This window comes from Eulemur rufifrons, chromosome 27, assembly GCF_041146395.1.
Source record: "Eulemur rufifrons isolate Redbay chromosome 27, OSU_ERuf_1, whole genome shotgun sequence".
Lineage (NCBI taxonomy): Eukaryota > Metazoa > Chordata > Mammalia > Primates > Lemuridae > Eulemur > Eulemur rufifrons.
Window position 1 is genome coordinate 12,912,262 of NC_091009.1, and position 14,415 is coordinate 12,926,676.

Consider the following 14,415-nt stretch of genomic DNA (forward strand, 5'->3'; position numbering starts at 1 on the left):
ATAATAACTTGCAACCCATGTTGTGAGCCAGTTTTACCTTGGACAGTGAGATCCACGGTTCTCTTATCCTCCCCAGCATCATTTGTCCCGGTGCACTCATAGCTTGCTGTGTCATCCACAGAAGGAGATATAATTACTAGTGAACCTGAAGAAAGAAGCCTGGAAGACAGATTTCCAAGCATGAGATACTCTATATAGGATTTCATAAATTTCTCTAGTTGGTTCAACGTGGTACCATGTTGTAAACTGACAGAATTTACATGAACTCCTCCTGCATGATAGAATGAGCGTCATTTCTCTGATGCAAACTCTGTGCGTTAGAGTTTAAGTTTATATAGCAGGGTTAATGGGGCCTCAAACTTGATATTTACAGGAGGCAGTTGGTTGGAAGGATTGTCTGAAGAGGGAATCTTGCGTTTTCTGAATGTTTATATAATGATCAACCTTGCTCTCCTGGGAGAAATACAGTGCAATGTGCACAATGATGACGGCCACTGTTTACTGAGTATTGAATACATTCCTGGAACCATCTCAAATGCTTCATATAAATTATCTTTAAATTTAACAGTAACTTTGTAGATTGGTATTTGATTATTTCCATTGAAAGATGAGTGACTACAGGTCCATCTACCTCACTCCTTCTCCTACTTCACATGTTTCCTTAAATGTGGTGGCTACCTTGGAGATGCATTTTATTTATTTACATATATGTATAAATATATATATACACACAAACACACACACACTCAGAAAGCTGAGGGGGTGGGAGGGATGGGGGATAAGAAATCACTCAATGGGTACAACATATATTATTCAGGTGATGGATACCCTAAAAGATTGACTCAATCATTATGCGATCTATGCATGTAATGAGATTGCACTTATACCCCATAAATTTATATAAATGATAATTTTATATATATGTATATATAAATACATTAATTCAAAACTAAAGCAATCTGGATCCTTGGGGTGGGGAACCTGAACCTGTGGCTTTGGGGCCACATGTGGGCTTCCAGATCCTTGAGTGCATCGTTTTGACTGAATCCAAATTTTAATAAAGGGATTTGTTCTGTGAAGTTTGGATTCAGTTAAGGGACCGCACCTGGGGGTCTGGAGGGCCACATGTGGCCTTGAGGCCGCAGGTTCCCCACCCCTACACGGGCCGCCAAGGTTTAGTAAATACACATACATGATTAAAAGTAAAAATAAATTAAAATATCTATTTTCTGACTTCAAACTGTGCACTGACAGAATAGAAATGATTTGATTTCATGGAAACATATTTGAGACGCTTTTTCACTCAAGAGCACAGCAGTTCCCACGCTGTGTATACTTTCAAGCCACTGAATTCCCAATGCCAAAAGATTAATAGGGTGAGAAAGAGAGAAATGATAGAATTTCAACTGAAGCACTCCCATTTTCACATTTCCTGCTGTATCAGAATTGATTTTTGTCACAGAGGACCTAAGAGAGCATTTGTTTTTAGTACTACGTACGGCAAATCACTTGACAGGATAACTATTAGCTCAGCTGAAATATCAAAAATGATGCTCACCTAAAGTATCAGAAATTCTTACTGATTTAAAGTTTAGGCTTTGAAAAACTGACACTGCCGTGTTATGAGCTATAGTAGTAAAGGCGTAGGAATTGAAAAAATTGGAGAAAATACTGTTTTCTCTTCCCACATGCTGCCAAATATCTAAATTGTACTTTAAGCCATAAAAATTGATTTTTATTTTATAACTAAAGCTTGTGTTTGTTTTTACAGAATAGTTTTTCTTTTATGTCAATGATGTTCTTATCCTTTGTCTTTATAAAATTCCAAAAGGTGATAAACAAGTAAAGCAGGATAGAAATCTAATCCTGTAGACCTCACTGATCGTCATCCACAGGGTTAGTGTATGGAAAGGTGGCACCTATAATTCAGAAAGAGATTTTATGTGAAAAACTAATTCCACAGTAAGGAAAAAAATCCTCTCTCTACATTCATTATTTATTAATTTGTTGTACTTTATATATTTGCTGCCCCCATTGATAGAATTAAAATGTTGATTCTTTTAAAAAATGTTTCTTAATAGTAGGTGGGATTCTTCAATTAATTTATCCTTACCTGTAGGAATTCTGATTTTGATCCACATTAAGAAGATGCCCATTTTTCCTCCAACTGATTGATGGTTTTGGTATCCCAGTAGCCTCACAAGCCAGAGTAGTTTGAACATTTACTGTTACAGTTATGTTGGTAGGACCCGGAGCAATGGACGGAGGAACTGAAACAACATCACCAAATAAGAGGAAAACACATTTAGCAAATAGTGTGCCATTTGACCTATTTCTGCTGACCTGAAATTTGTCGATGGTAACTTGCCTCACAGTCATGAACACAACAAGGCCCCGTGAATTTTAATAGGGTTGTGATGCTGTTAACTATAGTGAGGAGAAAACATGGGATGTGACTGTTCATAATACAATGTAATATGTTGAAACAGCTCTTAGTGTCAAGGTCTTCATGACCTCACTAGTTTAGGCTATCAAGGACCATTTGACACAAAGACCAGATGTTGTTTATACAGGTATATTTACCATGGACCTGTAAGTCTATTCGCCTGCGGTCGGTTCCAGCAGCATTGGTGGCCATACACAAATACCGCCCAGTGTCGGTGACATGTGCTGACTGAATATGAAGGAATCCATTTTCCAAGACAGAGTATCTACAAGAAAATACACAAGTGAAGTTTCCTGAATCAGTCTTTTTGATTATTCACATTTTGACTGCGAGAAATTTTAAAGACTTGATGACATCCATTTTCAGTCTTTTTCCTGTTTCAGATGACACGTATTTATAATACTCTTGGAGGAAGAAACGGATATGACGCAAAGGCACATTGCAGATGGGCTTGTGATCTTGGATGGTTTATAGTCATTATTCAGACATAAGCCTTAGGAATGATGCTTTTAAAATACTAAATTTTGATTCTCATATTAAGATGACATGATTAATTCTCAAAATAACAAGATCAAAATAATGCACTGGAAAAAAGATGCAAGGATTTACATTTTGGTTCTTACAGTATGTTTCATCCTTTTCCAAAATTGTTACCTTGCATGATTTCCAGCTAGAACAGCTCCATCCTTTCTCCATGTTATCCGTGGGGCTGGGACTCCTTCAGCAACGCATTCCAATACAGCTGACTCACTTAAGAGAATGACTAGACTCTGGGAGCCACCTTTGATGCTTGGAGGAACTGAACAAGAGATGCACATGAAAAAATTCAGTTATACTAAGTAACACAGCCTGAACTAAGACCCTGAAGATGTAATACAAGATGAGCTTTGAGTCACACGTGTAGCTTTGTCTACACTAATCTAGGTTAGTATAAATAGAATTGAGGTTTAATTCCTGAAGTCTTACTCAAGGTACTGTGTGTATAAAAATAAAAGGTAGATGGGAAGGGGAATTTTAAATCCTTGATATGGTGTAGGAAATCTGGCTCTCTGTGGGAGAGGCTTAAATAAAAATCAGTTCCGGTTTGATGCAAATTAAAGATGATATTTCTTATTTCTCGTTGGCCAAATAATGGTCAGAGAATGTTAACACTGGAACAACTTCACTTTAAATAAAGAACAGAAAGTGGGCTGTTTCAACAAAAAGCACATCTGTGATTAATCATGCAAGTCTCAGAGCATGCATTTTATTAATCATTGAGTTCCTGTGGGAATAGAAAGCCTGGATTTTAATTTTAGCATTAGGGATATTAGTTGTGTGGGTCACCCAATATCCTGTAAAGTTTCATATATTAAAAATCCAAAGGGAATATTTTGGGGAAAAGTCTATAATATCTTCCTGAATTTTGGCAAATTTTGGTATTTAGACATTATATTTAAGAAAATTACAGTCCTCAGACAGTCTCCGTCTAGCACATACATACTTTCAAGCCACATCAATAAAGGTGAACTAAATGATGGGCCATTTGTCATTCAGAGAGTTAGTGCGTTGATGTCCTCAATAGCTGGGATCTTAATGACACAAAACATCAAGATATGCTGATAACAACTGGACATGTTTTATCCTCTAAGATAGAGTAATGTATCTCTAGTTATGTTTTTTTTGAAATTGAGTTAATTTGCAATGTAGCTCTCATACAAATACAACAAGTTGTCTTCTTCAAATTAAATATGATAACTACAAGGCTTCAATTTAGCATGCTCATGAAAAAAAGTATCATCTCTGAATGCTCTGGTTGTATTTTTAAATTGTGAATGAACGAATAACTTTTCTTACCATTTACAGTGAGAAGAAATTCTCTTGTAGTCTTTCCTGCAATGTTGCTAGCAACACAGGTATAATTGGCTGTATCACCTAGATCTGCATTGTTAATTTGCAAGTATCTCCCTCCAGATAGGATTCGAACTCGAGGTGTTGCCTAGATTCAACAAGTAAAATTTACCATGTAAATGTCAGGAAAAGAGAATAAAATATTATTTTATACCATCAAAAGTAACTATAGTGAACTGTGGAGTTGCTTTCTGCCTGCATGCTTTGTCTGCTCCCCCCACAATTATGGTATCGTAAATCCCTGAGAACTATTTCAATGTGTGCAGGTAAGTCAAGGGCACAAGCAGTGTCCCTGATTCCCCTGGCCACAGTGACCCACTCAGGAATGGGCAGGTGACTCAAGTCAGGCCTATCGGAGTCCTCCTCAGGACTTTGCTGGAAGTGTTGGGGGAAAAGGCATGCCCTTCTTACTAGAATCTCAGGTTGGGAGGAGGACATAAGCCTGGTGGCAGTCTTATCATGTAGGGACTGCTTGCCCTGAATCTAAGACAAATCAAGTAGAGTTGAGATTCAGAGAAACACCACAGATGCTTCATTACATAATTAGAGCCTCTGGATCTAGCAATGCCTAAAGCCCAAATTCACCAATTATTGTAACCCATAAATTTCCTTTTTTTTTTTTTTTCATTTAAGTTGGTTTGAGTTTAAATTCCATCACTTACAACTGAAAGCTTCCTGACTAACAAATTAACTTTGGTTAACTTAGAGAAAACATTGTCTTCTAACATCTTTTAAAGTAAGCATATAAACTATTTTGGTCTACAAATATTTTTTAAGCATTTATTTTGTGTCTGGGCATGGGGCCAAGAATTATGAAAATACAGCACAATGAAACCTAATCTCTGCTATTAAGTCTAATTGAGGAGATAGATGTAAACAAGTATTTTAGAATAAATTATAGTGTATGATGTTCATTGTTAAAAAATTATTAAAAATGTCAGGTAGCATCACAGACTGATATTCTCTGGTTGTGCCTAAAATGGAAGCATTTCAGAAAGAGCCCAAATAAGATTTCTCTACCATGCAGGCTCTGTCCCAGATAGATATATATTTCTAATGAAAAAAAAATGTTCACACTAAAATACGCAGTTCAGGTCCATTTATTTTAAAAGTTCACACATTTTCTCTAGGCCTTTCATTGCTATTGTAGCCAGTAGTGAAAAAATCATGTTAGCACTGATGAGAATAAGTGATTTCTGAAATATAGATGCTAAGTTCTGTGAAACATTTTAATTTTTAACTTTTATATGGGTCTCGCAGGATTTTAGGCTTAATAAAAACTTTCAGAGTGATTTGTACAATGTTCTTCTTCCATGAGTATCAGTAAGTTCTCCTCACTTATTGTCTCACCACAATTTTCTCTGGTTTTGTTTCCATTTTTTCCATTCTTCCAAATTTACTTCTCTCCTCAGATAGAAAACCTCATTCTCAGCTGAAGACCTTGCTTCCTGTTTGCTGAGAACAGCAAAGCCCTATGTTCCTCCTCCCACCTTGGATGTGAATACAACCTTCCTTCCTATTTCCCCATCTCTGCAGAAAATGATCGACTCTCTGGCCAAAGCTCATTTCTTCACTTGTGTCCTGGGTCCCATTCCTCCCGGATCCAGTACATCTTGCACTATACCCCTCTCACTCTCTCCTTCCCATATCTCAAAACTCTTTTTTTTTTTCCTAGCAAATAAACATATACAAATCTCCTTTATATCTAAAGAATAGTCCACACTTGTTTCTACTTCCTCTCCTACTAATTTCCCAAACAACTGTACTCTGCCTTCTACTTGGGTCACTCTATTGAAGAACCATTGCTCAGATCTTTAATCACCTCAATATATTGCCAAAGTCAATGGACACAACTTTGTGTGTACCGCAGGTGGTCTTTATTAACCAATCCCTCTCTTTTCTTTGGCTTTGAGTACACCAGTGTCTCCTATTTTTACTCCTATCTTTCTGAGTCCTCCTTCTCAGTCCCATTCATCTTCTCTTTTTCCATTACTCACCTTGCAATTATCATTGTTGCTTAGAGCTTTATTTTCATTTAACTGGTCTTCTTATACTCTATGTTTTCTGGTCAAACTCATACAAACTTATGACTTCAACAGTGGTTTATACTATGGGGACTAACACATCAAAAGACTTTATTTTTGGAGGCAATATGGACTATCGAATCAAAGCCTTTTTTGATAAAACATGGATTTTTCAGTATTTTTTAATGATTTCTAGAATCTCTCCTTGATTATACAGATATTGAATTATGTAGATAATTCAAACTCAAAATATCTAAACCTGAATTCATCTTTTTTCATCACTGGTGAACCCACCCTTCCCTAGTACTGACGTCACTTGGTCATATCTGAGATCAGCCTAGACTTCTCCATCATCGACATTTGCTCAGTCCCTACCTTCACTCCTAATGCTCCAGAGTGAAGTGCTTGGGAGGTGAGACTGTGGAGGCAAAGTCAGAGTATGAAGGGCCTTGTGAGCAAAGCTGAGTAGCTTAACCAAAATCCTGAAATCTATGGGAACCATCAAAGAATTTTAATCAAGGTCTACTACAGCCATAACAAGCTACTTGCAGTTCTTGGAACTACAGCATTCCTCTTCTTGTAATGGCTTCAAATATGCCATTACCTGTGATTAGAATCCCCTTCCTACCCTTTCTCACCTAATACATAACTATTCTTTAAAACTGAACTCACCCTTTCTCAGAGGCTTCCCTGGGCTGTTCCTTACCCTTTGGTCTGGGTTACTTGCTTCTCCCCTCTGTTTCTATAAAATGCAGTACATCCCCCTAACACACAATTCATGGGTAGTATTCATTCTCTAATCTTCGACTTATGTCCCCGTCTTTTCAGATAGTCTGTGAGCACCGTGAGGCTCAAGACTATTCTCAGTAGCAATCACAGTGCCTGGCATCATAGCAGGCACACGATAAATAGAGAAGCTGAAGCGTAGAAGGGCGAAGTGGTACGCGTGATGATTTAGCATGTAAGTAACTCTCAGAACCCAGTCTCTCCCTGTTTGGTCTTTGTGTGGTTTGATGGTGGTGGAAGTCTTTATGCCTTAGGTGTTTGGGGACATAACTGTTTTAATTATTAACTGTTAGAAACACAGTGTAGGTTATGATAATAGTATAAAGAAGAAGAAAGAAGAAAAAAATGATAAGTAACTAACTACTGGGATTCCACACCAAAGCTTTCAGCCAGCACTAAAAGGCTACTCAAGATCCTGGGCTGTGACACCCTATGACAGCAGACAGGTATTGCCTGAGCACGGGAAGCTTTAGAGAGCTGGTAGCTGGTTCTTTGAGGAGTCCAGTCCCAGACACCTGGTATCTATGGGTATTACACAGATCTTTGAGATCACCCCAGACATCCAAGTTTAGACCAGAGAAATTCAGTAAAAGATGAGTTCACCCTACAGATGTGGCAGGACAGGTCAGTTATTTTGACACTCTGAGGGTTTCTTCCTTCTTAAGTTAAGAAATAACTGAGTGTTCCAAATAGGTCTTTAATCCGTGGGCACCAGGAAATTACATACCTGGGCCAATTTCCAGAGTATTGTGATCTAAATACCTTTATTTTGACTCATAACCAAATACTACCCCAGCAAAGGCTGAGAAAACAAAGCTGATTCAAAGACCCTGTGTCCACCTCTGCAATGTTGAATAATGAGTAGCCTGATGTTACTTGGTTTTGTCTACCTAGCAAAGGATCCGCAGCTGATTTTTTTTTTTAATCTCAAAAAAGGAATCTGTGGAGTTTAGCAAAAGGTTTACCTGTAACCGCTCTCCATTTTTGAGCCAGGTAATTACAGGTGGGGGCACTGCATCTGATTTGCATTCCAATGTCACTTGTCTGTTCCGTAACACAGAGAAATCCTGGGGCTCATCAGTTCCAGCAATGTTAGGGGGAACTAGGTATGAGAAGAAATATGTTAAAGGATTTCAAAAAATGAGATGTAAAAGATCTGAATTATCATAGGTGTTCAACAAATGTTGGTTCTTCTATATGAAACAAGACGTATGAACTTAAAACATTACCCATTTAATTTATAGTGCAGATAATTATAAACAGTGGAATTTTTTTTACCTTATTCAGCACTTTCACGTACATTAAGTAATGAAATCCTTCCAACAACTGCACGAATGATGTGCTTATATTATAAGTATTATAATATAATCACATTATAATCACCATTCGACAGGTAAAGAAACTAAGGCCCAAAGAAGGGGTCCTTTGTCCAGGCTCTACGCTTGGTAATAATTTTTTTTGAACATAATATTTTAAAACTACCAAATGAAGGAGTACCCATGGTAATATAGAGAAATGTATATATACTTTTCTTGATATACAGAAATGTATTTTTGTGACTCTTATATACAGATATTATGTGTCAATTAATGGCAGGTCTAATTTGTGTTTGGGACTGCAGGGGCACTTAAATCCCAGACAGATTGCACTGCCTAGACATTTAGGCTATGAGAATGAAACAAAGATCTTCAATTTAGTTTTTCAAATATTCCTCCCAATAAGGAGTAATTCCCATCTCTATGCCAAAGCAGTATTGGACAGAGTCTGACTGGCCAAACTTTTTTAGGAAGTAATTTGGCAATAAGCTTCAACATCTTTAAAAGTATGTGTATGTGCATGTAAACATGTGCGTAACCAAGCAATTGTACTTACAGAAATTTCTCAAAATAAAGGGAACAGGCCAACATGTATATACCAAGATATCTACGATAGTGTTGTTTATATTGGTGAAAATATAGAAACAGCCTAAATATCCAAAAATGGGGAGTAAAATGGGACACTGTGCAATTACTAAAAATGATGTTATAAAAATATATTTATTGACATGAAAATACATTCTCCATGCCATTACGTAAGATAAAAAGCAAGTTAAGTACTATATGTACAGAATATATATGTACACACACATATATACTGTATGATCACATTTTTGTGACAAAACATTTATGTGCAAAACAGTTTTATCTATGTTGTGAGATTACAGATTATTTTTGTTCTCCTCATCATAATTTATATAACTCAAAAAAATCACTTGAACTATCCCCAAAGAGCACTCGATTGGTCAAATTAAGAATCAGATTTCCAGTATACCTATTTTCTAGTTTATAAACATATCTTGTGATGTGCTATGGAGTCGCCTCCTGTTCTGTAAATTATGGCTTCTAATTAAGTGTGTGTATGATAGACTGTGGGACATTTTGTCACACTTACCATGCACTCTCACTAGATATTCTTTATCATCATCTCCTGCAGGACTGGATGCCAGACAGGTGTATCTTCCTGTATCCTCCACCTACAAAACCCAAATAAGTGAATTATATAATGTTAACATATTAGTTTCGGTGATGAGAATAAATATCCAGCAGATATTTATGTAAAAATTAATGAAAAAATGAAGTGAATATAAAAATCCCCACATAAAAAGCAAGATATCATTAAATGTAAAACTGTTTTATATTAAAATCATAAAACAAACTTTTAATTATTGTGCTTGTAATTAGCATTCTGATATTGAGCATTGATTGGCATCTATATTATATGCAAACCTTGTCTTAACAGGGTTTCAATATTTGATTTAAGAATGTTTGCAAGTTAGATATATTTAATGATATCAGAAAAGGCAGATATAGACCTAGCACCATACATGACAGACCACATACTCAACATTTATGGAAGAAATAAATATTCATGGGTTTAAACTGCAGGCTGAGTTCATCTGATGCCTTCTTGAAGAAAATGAAATGTTTATTAAATAAATAAGCAGGTAAATAAAATATCAGAATATTAAAATCAAACACATTAATACCACATCTTGGCTCTATCTTTAATATACATGACAAAACAAAGTGGTTATGATATATAATTTGTTATAAATAGGGTCAGACTGACAGCAGAATCTACTATTAATATTATCTGACTACAGCCAAAATCATTTCTTTAAAAATCCTCCTGCATGGTGCCCAATGGAAGTCAGTCTTCATTCATCTGTTGGACATTGTGTAGACACAATCCATGCTTAGGTACCTGTGGAGCATACTCTGGAAAACAGATGACATTACTACTGTGAAAAATATATTTTGGAAAAGTAGAAAAATCCTGTTCTTGTTTATTGTACTACTTGAACATTACTAGAATATTGGAATGTTTAAAATTCTTACATTCAAAACTGACTTTATAGGTAATGGGAAAACTTTTTGGTAGGCTACAAAAACTTTGAAAAAACTTAAGACTAGAATGTTTAGAAAATACATAAATACAATTTTAGAAGACAACTCTCATGTAGTCATTCAATTAATTAAAAAATGATGTAACGATTCCTAGAGAATAAGTTCTGTATTCTTATCATATCTTTAAAACCTCTAGAACAAACTCTTTTCTCCCAACTCTGTTCATTTCCAGTTGATATTATCCCCCTCATTTATCTTGACTTCACCAAATTGGAACCATCACTATTCTTAAATTTTGCTAATTCCAGGAAATAGTTACAGTTGTTTGCAGTTATAGTTTCTAAAGTGTATTTTGTTACTAGGGTATTTAAAAATGATAGTGAAGCAGGTGTCTTTAGAGTAAGATTTTGCAGAGTTGTTGACATGCACTGTGGTTCAGAAAGGAGAGTAGTGTATAGTATATAAGGTTTTCCAAATCTATTTGGTCATAGAATGGTCACCTTCTCCCTTGGAATAAATCACAGAACTAGTGTTTGATAAAAGATATTTTAGGCAACTCTTTTCTCTACAATTGGAATTTGGAATTTGCAAATCATCCACACCCATTATGTGCCAGGCATAACTATATGTTGCAGAAAAATATATAAAAAGACAAAGTTCAGATAAGTAAAATATAATGTTGTATTATAACAGAAGTATATGTAAAATGTTTGAAAACACAGAGCAGCAGAGGAACCAAAATCAGTCTTGGGACTTGATCATATCTCATTTTTTATGTCAATGCTGTTTTTAAGAGTTCTATTATTGTTTCATATCTAATTATACTTTTGTGTACTGTATTTTCACTTTCCCTTGAAAACTGGAAACTTCTTAAAGGTTGAGACATGTCTTATGAATTCTCAACAATAACTAAAACACGTGGGGGATGTGGGCATCATTTAACACTCTATGACAATGGTCCCCTACCTCTTTGGCACCAGGGACCAGTTACATGGAAGATAATTTTTCCACGGCTGGGGCTGGGGGAGGCAGGCGGAGCTCAGGGGGTGATGTGAGTGATGGGAGCAGCTGTACATACAGATCAAGCTTTGCTCGCTCACCTCCTGCTGTGTGGGTGCAACGGCCGGCTTTCCTAAGTTTCATGGAGGACAATTTTTCCACAGACTGGCGATGGGTGGGTGGGGAGTATCTCTGCCGTGGGTCCCTAACAGGCCACCGACTGGTACCGGTCCACGGCCAGGGGGTTGGGGACAGCAACTGTGTGAGACCTTCGTCTTGTTTTCCTGTAACCTAACTTTTCATCTTGCCTTGAAGACCTACTGTACTATGGCCAGAACTTTCCTTTCAAGCTTTATTTATCAGTACAGGATTTGTTTATATTTTGGATTCTATTCCGCACTTACTTCTGTCGCCACACTGTTTCTTTTGCTTTCTTTTTTTGTCTGTTGAAATTGTATCATTCAAGCGTTTTGATTCAGTAAGTGGTTTGATAGAGTTTAATCTGACTTTTCTCTAAGTTACTTAAACGTTTGGAACGGAGTGAAAAGGGAGGAATGGAAGGGATGTAACATGACGTTGGAAACCGTGCTGAGGTCCACCGGCCAGGCTTCCCGGCCAGATCCACGATTCAGAACCAGCCCCATCACCGAGCAACAGTGAGTACTTGGCAGCCAAGTACTTAATCTCTGTGCCTGTCTCCGGATGCGTGGGGTGGGGCTACGGACTCTGCCTCACAGAGCTGTCACAGGGTTGTGGGTGTGACGGGGAGCCCAGAGCTGAACACAGGACCGACATAGCAGACAACGTACAATCCTTTGCTCTCTTGGTCCAGCTGCCCTTCCTTCCTCTTTTCTCAGTTAAAATGCTAACGAAATATGATTAAATAATTTGTTATTGTACATTCAAAGGGCAACAGCAGCAGCAACAAAAATTCTATCCAGCTCTTTTTTAAAGCATTTACTACATAGTGGGGCACATCATGTTAGATAAAATCTTAAAATCCCCAGGTGTATGAGTTAGGTATGATCATTATCATTTTTATCGCCTGTTTACAAATGAGGGCATTAGGGCTCAGATGGGGAATATTTATAATATAATGTTTACCTTTATTAGTAGAATAATTTTTACAATAAGACATTCCAGACATACTTCTCTTTAATATATTCACATTTCTGATCAATTTCCTTAAACATAAACTAAACGAATCAGTTTTGCTGAACTTATTATTTGAAAAATTGTGTCTCTTCAAACTTTTATGTCTGCTAGCTCATTTTGGAGATCAAAAGTGCACTTTGAAGCCACATATATATGTAAGTCAGATTGCTTTTTGCAGGTTCCATAAGAGGCTACATAGCACAAGAAAGAACTTCAGGAAATATACTAACACAGTACTGTGAAAACTTGCAAAAGTTAATGAGAAGGTATTTTACTTTCTTCAGAGTTTAATATGATATTTCTTTGTCTTCCTTTCAGTCAAAATACCCAGTTGTACATATCATAGAACCGATCTACCCTTGCTAAAGTTATTGAAATCTGTGATACATTCATATTTAAAAACATAACTTCTTCAACAATTCTCATATATTAGCAAGTGAGTTTATATCCTAAAATAACTGTATGAACTGTGACACTTACCTGAGCACTAGAAATCTGAAGAATCTCCCCTCCTCCTAGAGTCTGTATTTGATCTGTCTGTGGAAGGGGCCGACCATCTTTCATCCAGGTAATTTTAGGGTCTGGAATTCCGGAAGCAATGCAGGTAAGTTCGAGTGGGTTGTTAACAATTACTGATATCTCTCCAGGTTCTTCAGATCCATTAATGTGAGGTGGTTCTATTTAAAGGGAATCAAAAACAACAATAAAATAAACCTGCTGTTTGATAAAATACTGCTAATTAGAAAAACTTGAAAAGAAAATCCATCTCAAATTCACATTCATATGCTATATCATTATAAATTGATTAGAACAAGGAAACTGAAATGATAATTCCTAGATGTCATTACCACTTCTCACTGGAAACTGTTTCACAAGTGATGAATTGTGCCTATAAGAGATCATGAGGTAAATGGAAGTTCATTACGAGGTAATTTTAGAATAACAATTTGAACTCAGTTAATTAGAGCAGTCTTATTAAACCATAAAGATATTAAAACAATAAAAACTAAACCTATCTTTTATCACTTTTTTTTAGAGGGTCTTAAACATACTAGCGTGTTTTTGTGCCTTTTAAATACTGTTTCTACAAAAGCAATGGGTAAACAAATACTATGGAATTATGCTATCATCTTTTCCATGCAGAATTTTGAGAGGAAACAATGACTAAGCAGAAGAAAAAACAGTTACATTGGAGACAATGATTTCTGCATGAAACATATTTGTTATGTCTAGGCAGGAGCAACTTCCTTTTTTATTATTTATACTTCTAAAATTACTTTTCTCAAGAGAAGGTTACAGAATCTAAACAGCGGGAAGAAACATTAAAGTTTTTTAGTCCACCTACCCCCAAGTTAATAAATTCCTTTAAAACAGATTCCCCTTACAATGACTATTCAAGTTTTCTATGAAACTTTGGGGTAATAGTTCAAGTTTCCAGCTTCCTATTTCACAGGGCAGCCCAAATAGCTGTTGGACAGCTCCAAGGGTAAGCAGGGTTTTTTCGTCCCTTTCCTTTCCTTCCTTATCTTTTTCCTTTCCTTTCCTTTCCTTTTCCTTTCCTTTTTTTTTTTTTTCCAAAATCAGGCGCATAGTTTAGAAGAGTGACTCACAGTAGATGATCTGGATTCTGACTTTAAATCCTGATGCCACCAAATATTAGGTTAGGGGATTTGGGCAAATCTCTTAAAATGGTAATAGCAACATGATTTACCGAACAGGATTGTTGTGA

The 14,415-nt window shown here is 36.4% G+C and overlaps 1 protein-coding gene across 1 annotated transcript in view; it reads right to left on the minus strand.

The window, feature by feature from the left end:
* The window catches only part of HMCN1 (hemicentin 1), a 414,078-nt gene that overhangs the window by 65,877 nt on the left and 333,786 nt on the right, over window positions 1–14,415 (minus strand). The window contains exons 69-76 of the mRNA XM_069459659.1: window positions 13,167–13,363; window positions 9,577–9,658; window positions 8,112–8,248; window positions 4,283–4,424; window positions 3,101–3,245; window positions 2,584–2,711; window positions 2,114–2,270; window positions 38–159 (exon numbers count right to left, since the gene is read on the minus strand). Of these exons, the coding sequence (XP_069315760.1) occupies window positions 38–159; window positions 2,114–2,270; window positions 2,584–2,711; window positions 3,101–3,245; window positions 4,283–4,424; window positions 8,112–8,248; window positions 9,577–9,658; window positions 13,167–13,363 (1,110 nt within the window). The remainder of the gene's footprint in view (window positions 1–37; window positions 160–2,113; window positions 2,271–2,583; window positions 2,712–3,100; window positions 3,246–4,282; window positions 4,425–8,111; window positions 8,249–9,576; window positions 9,659–13,166; window positions 13,364–14,415) is intronic.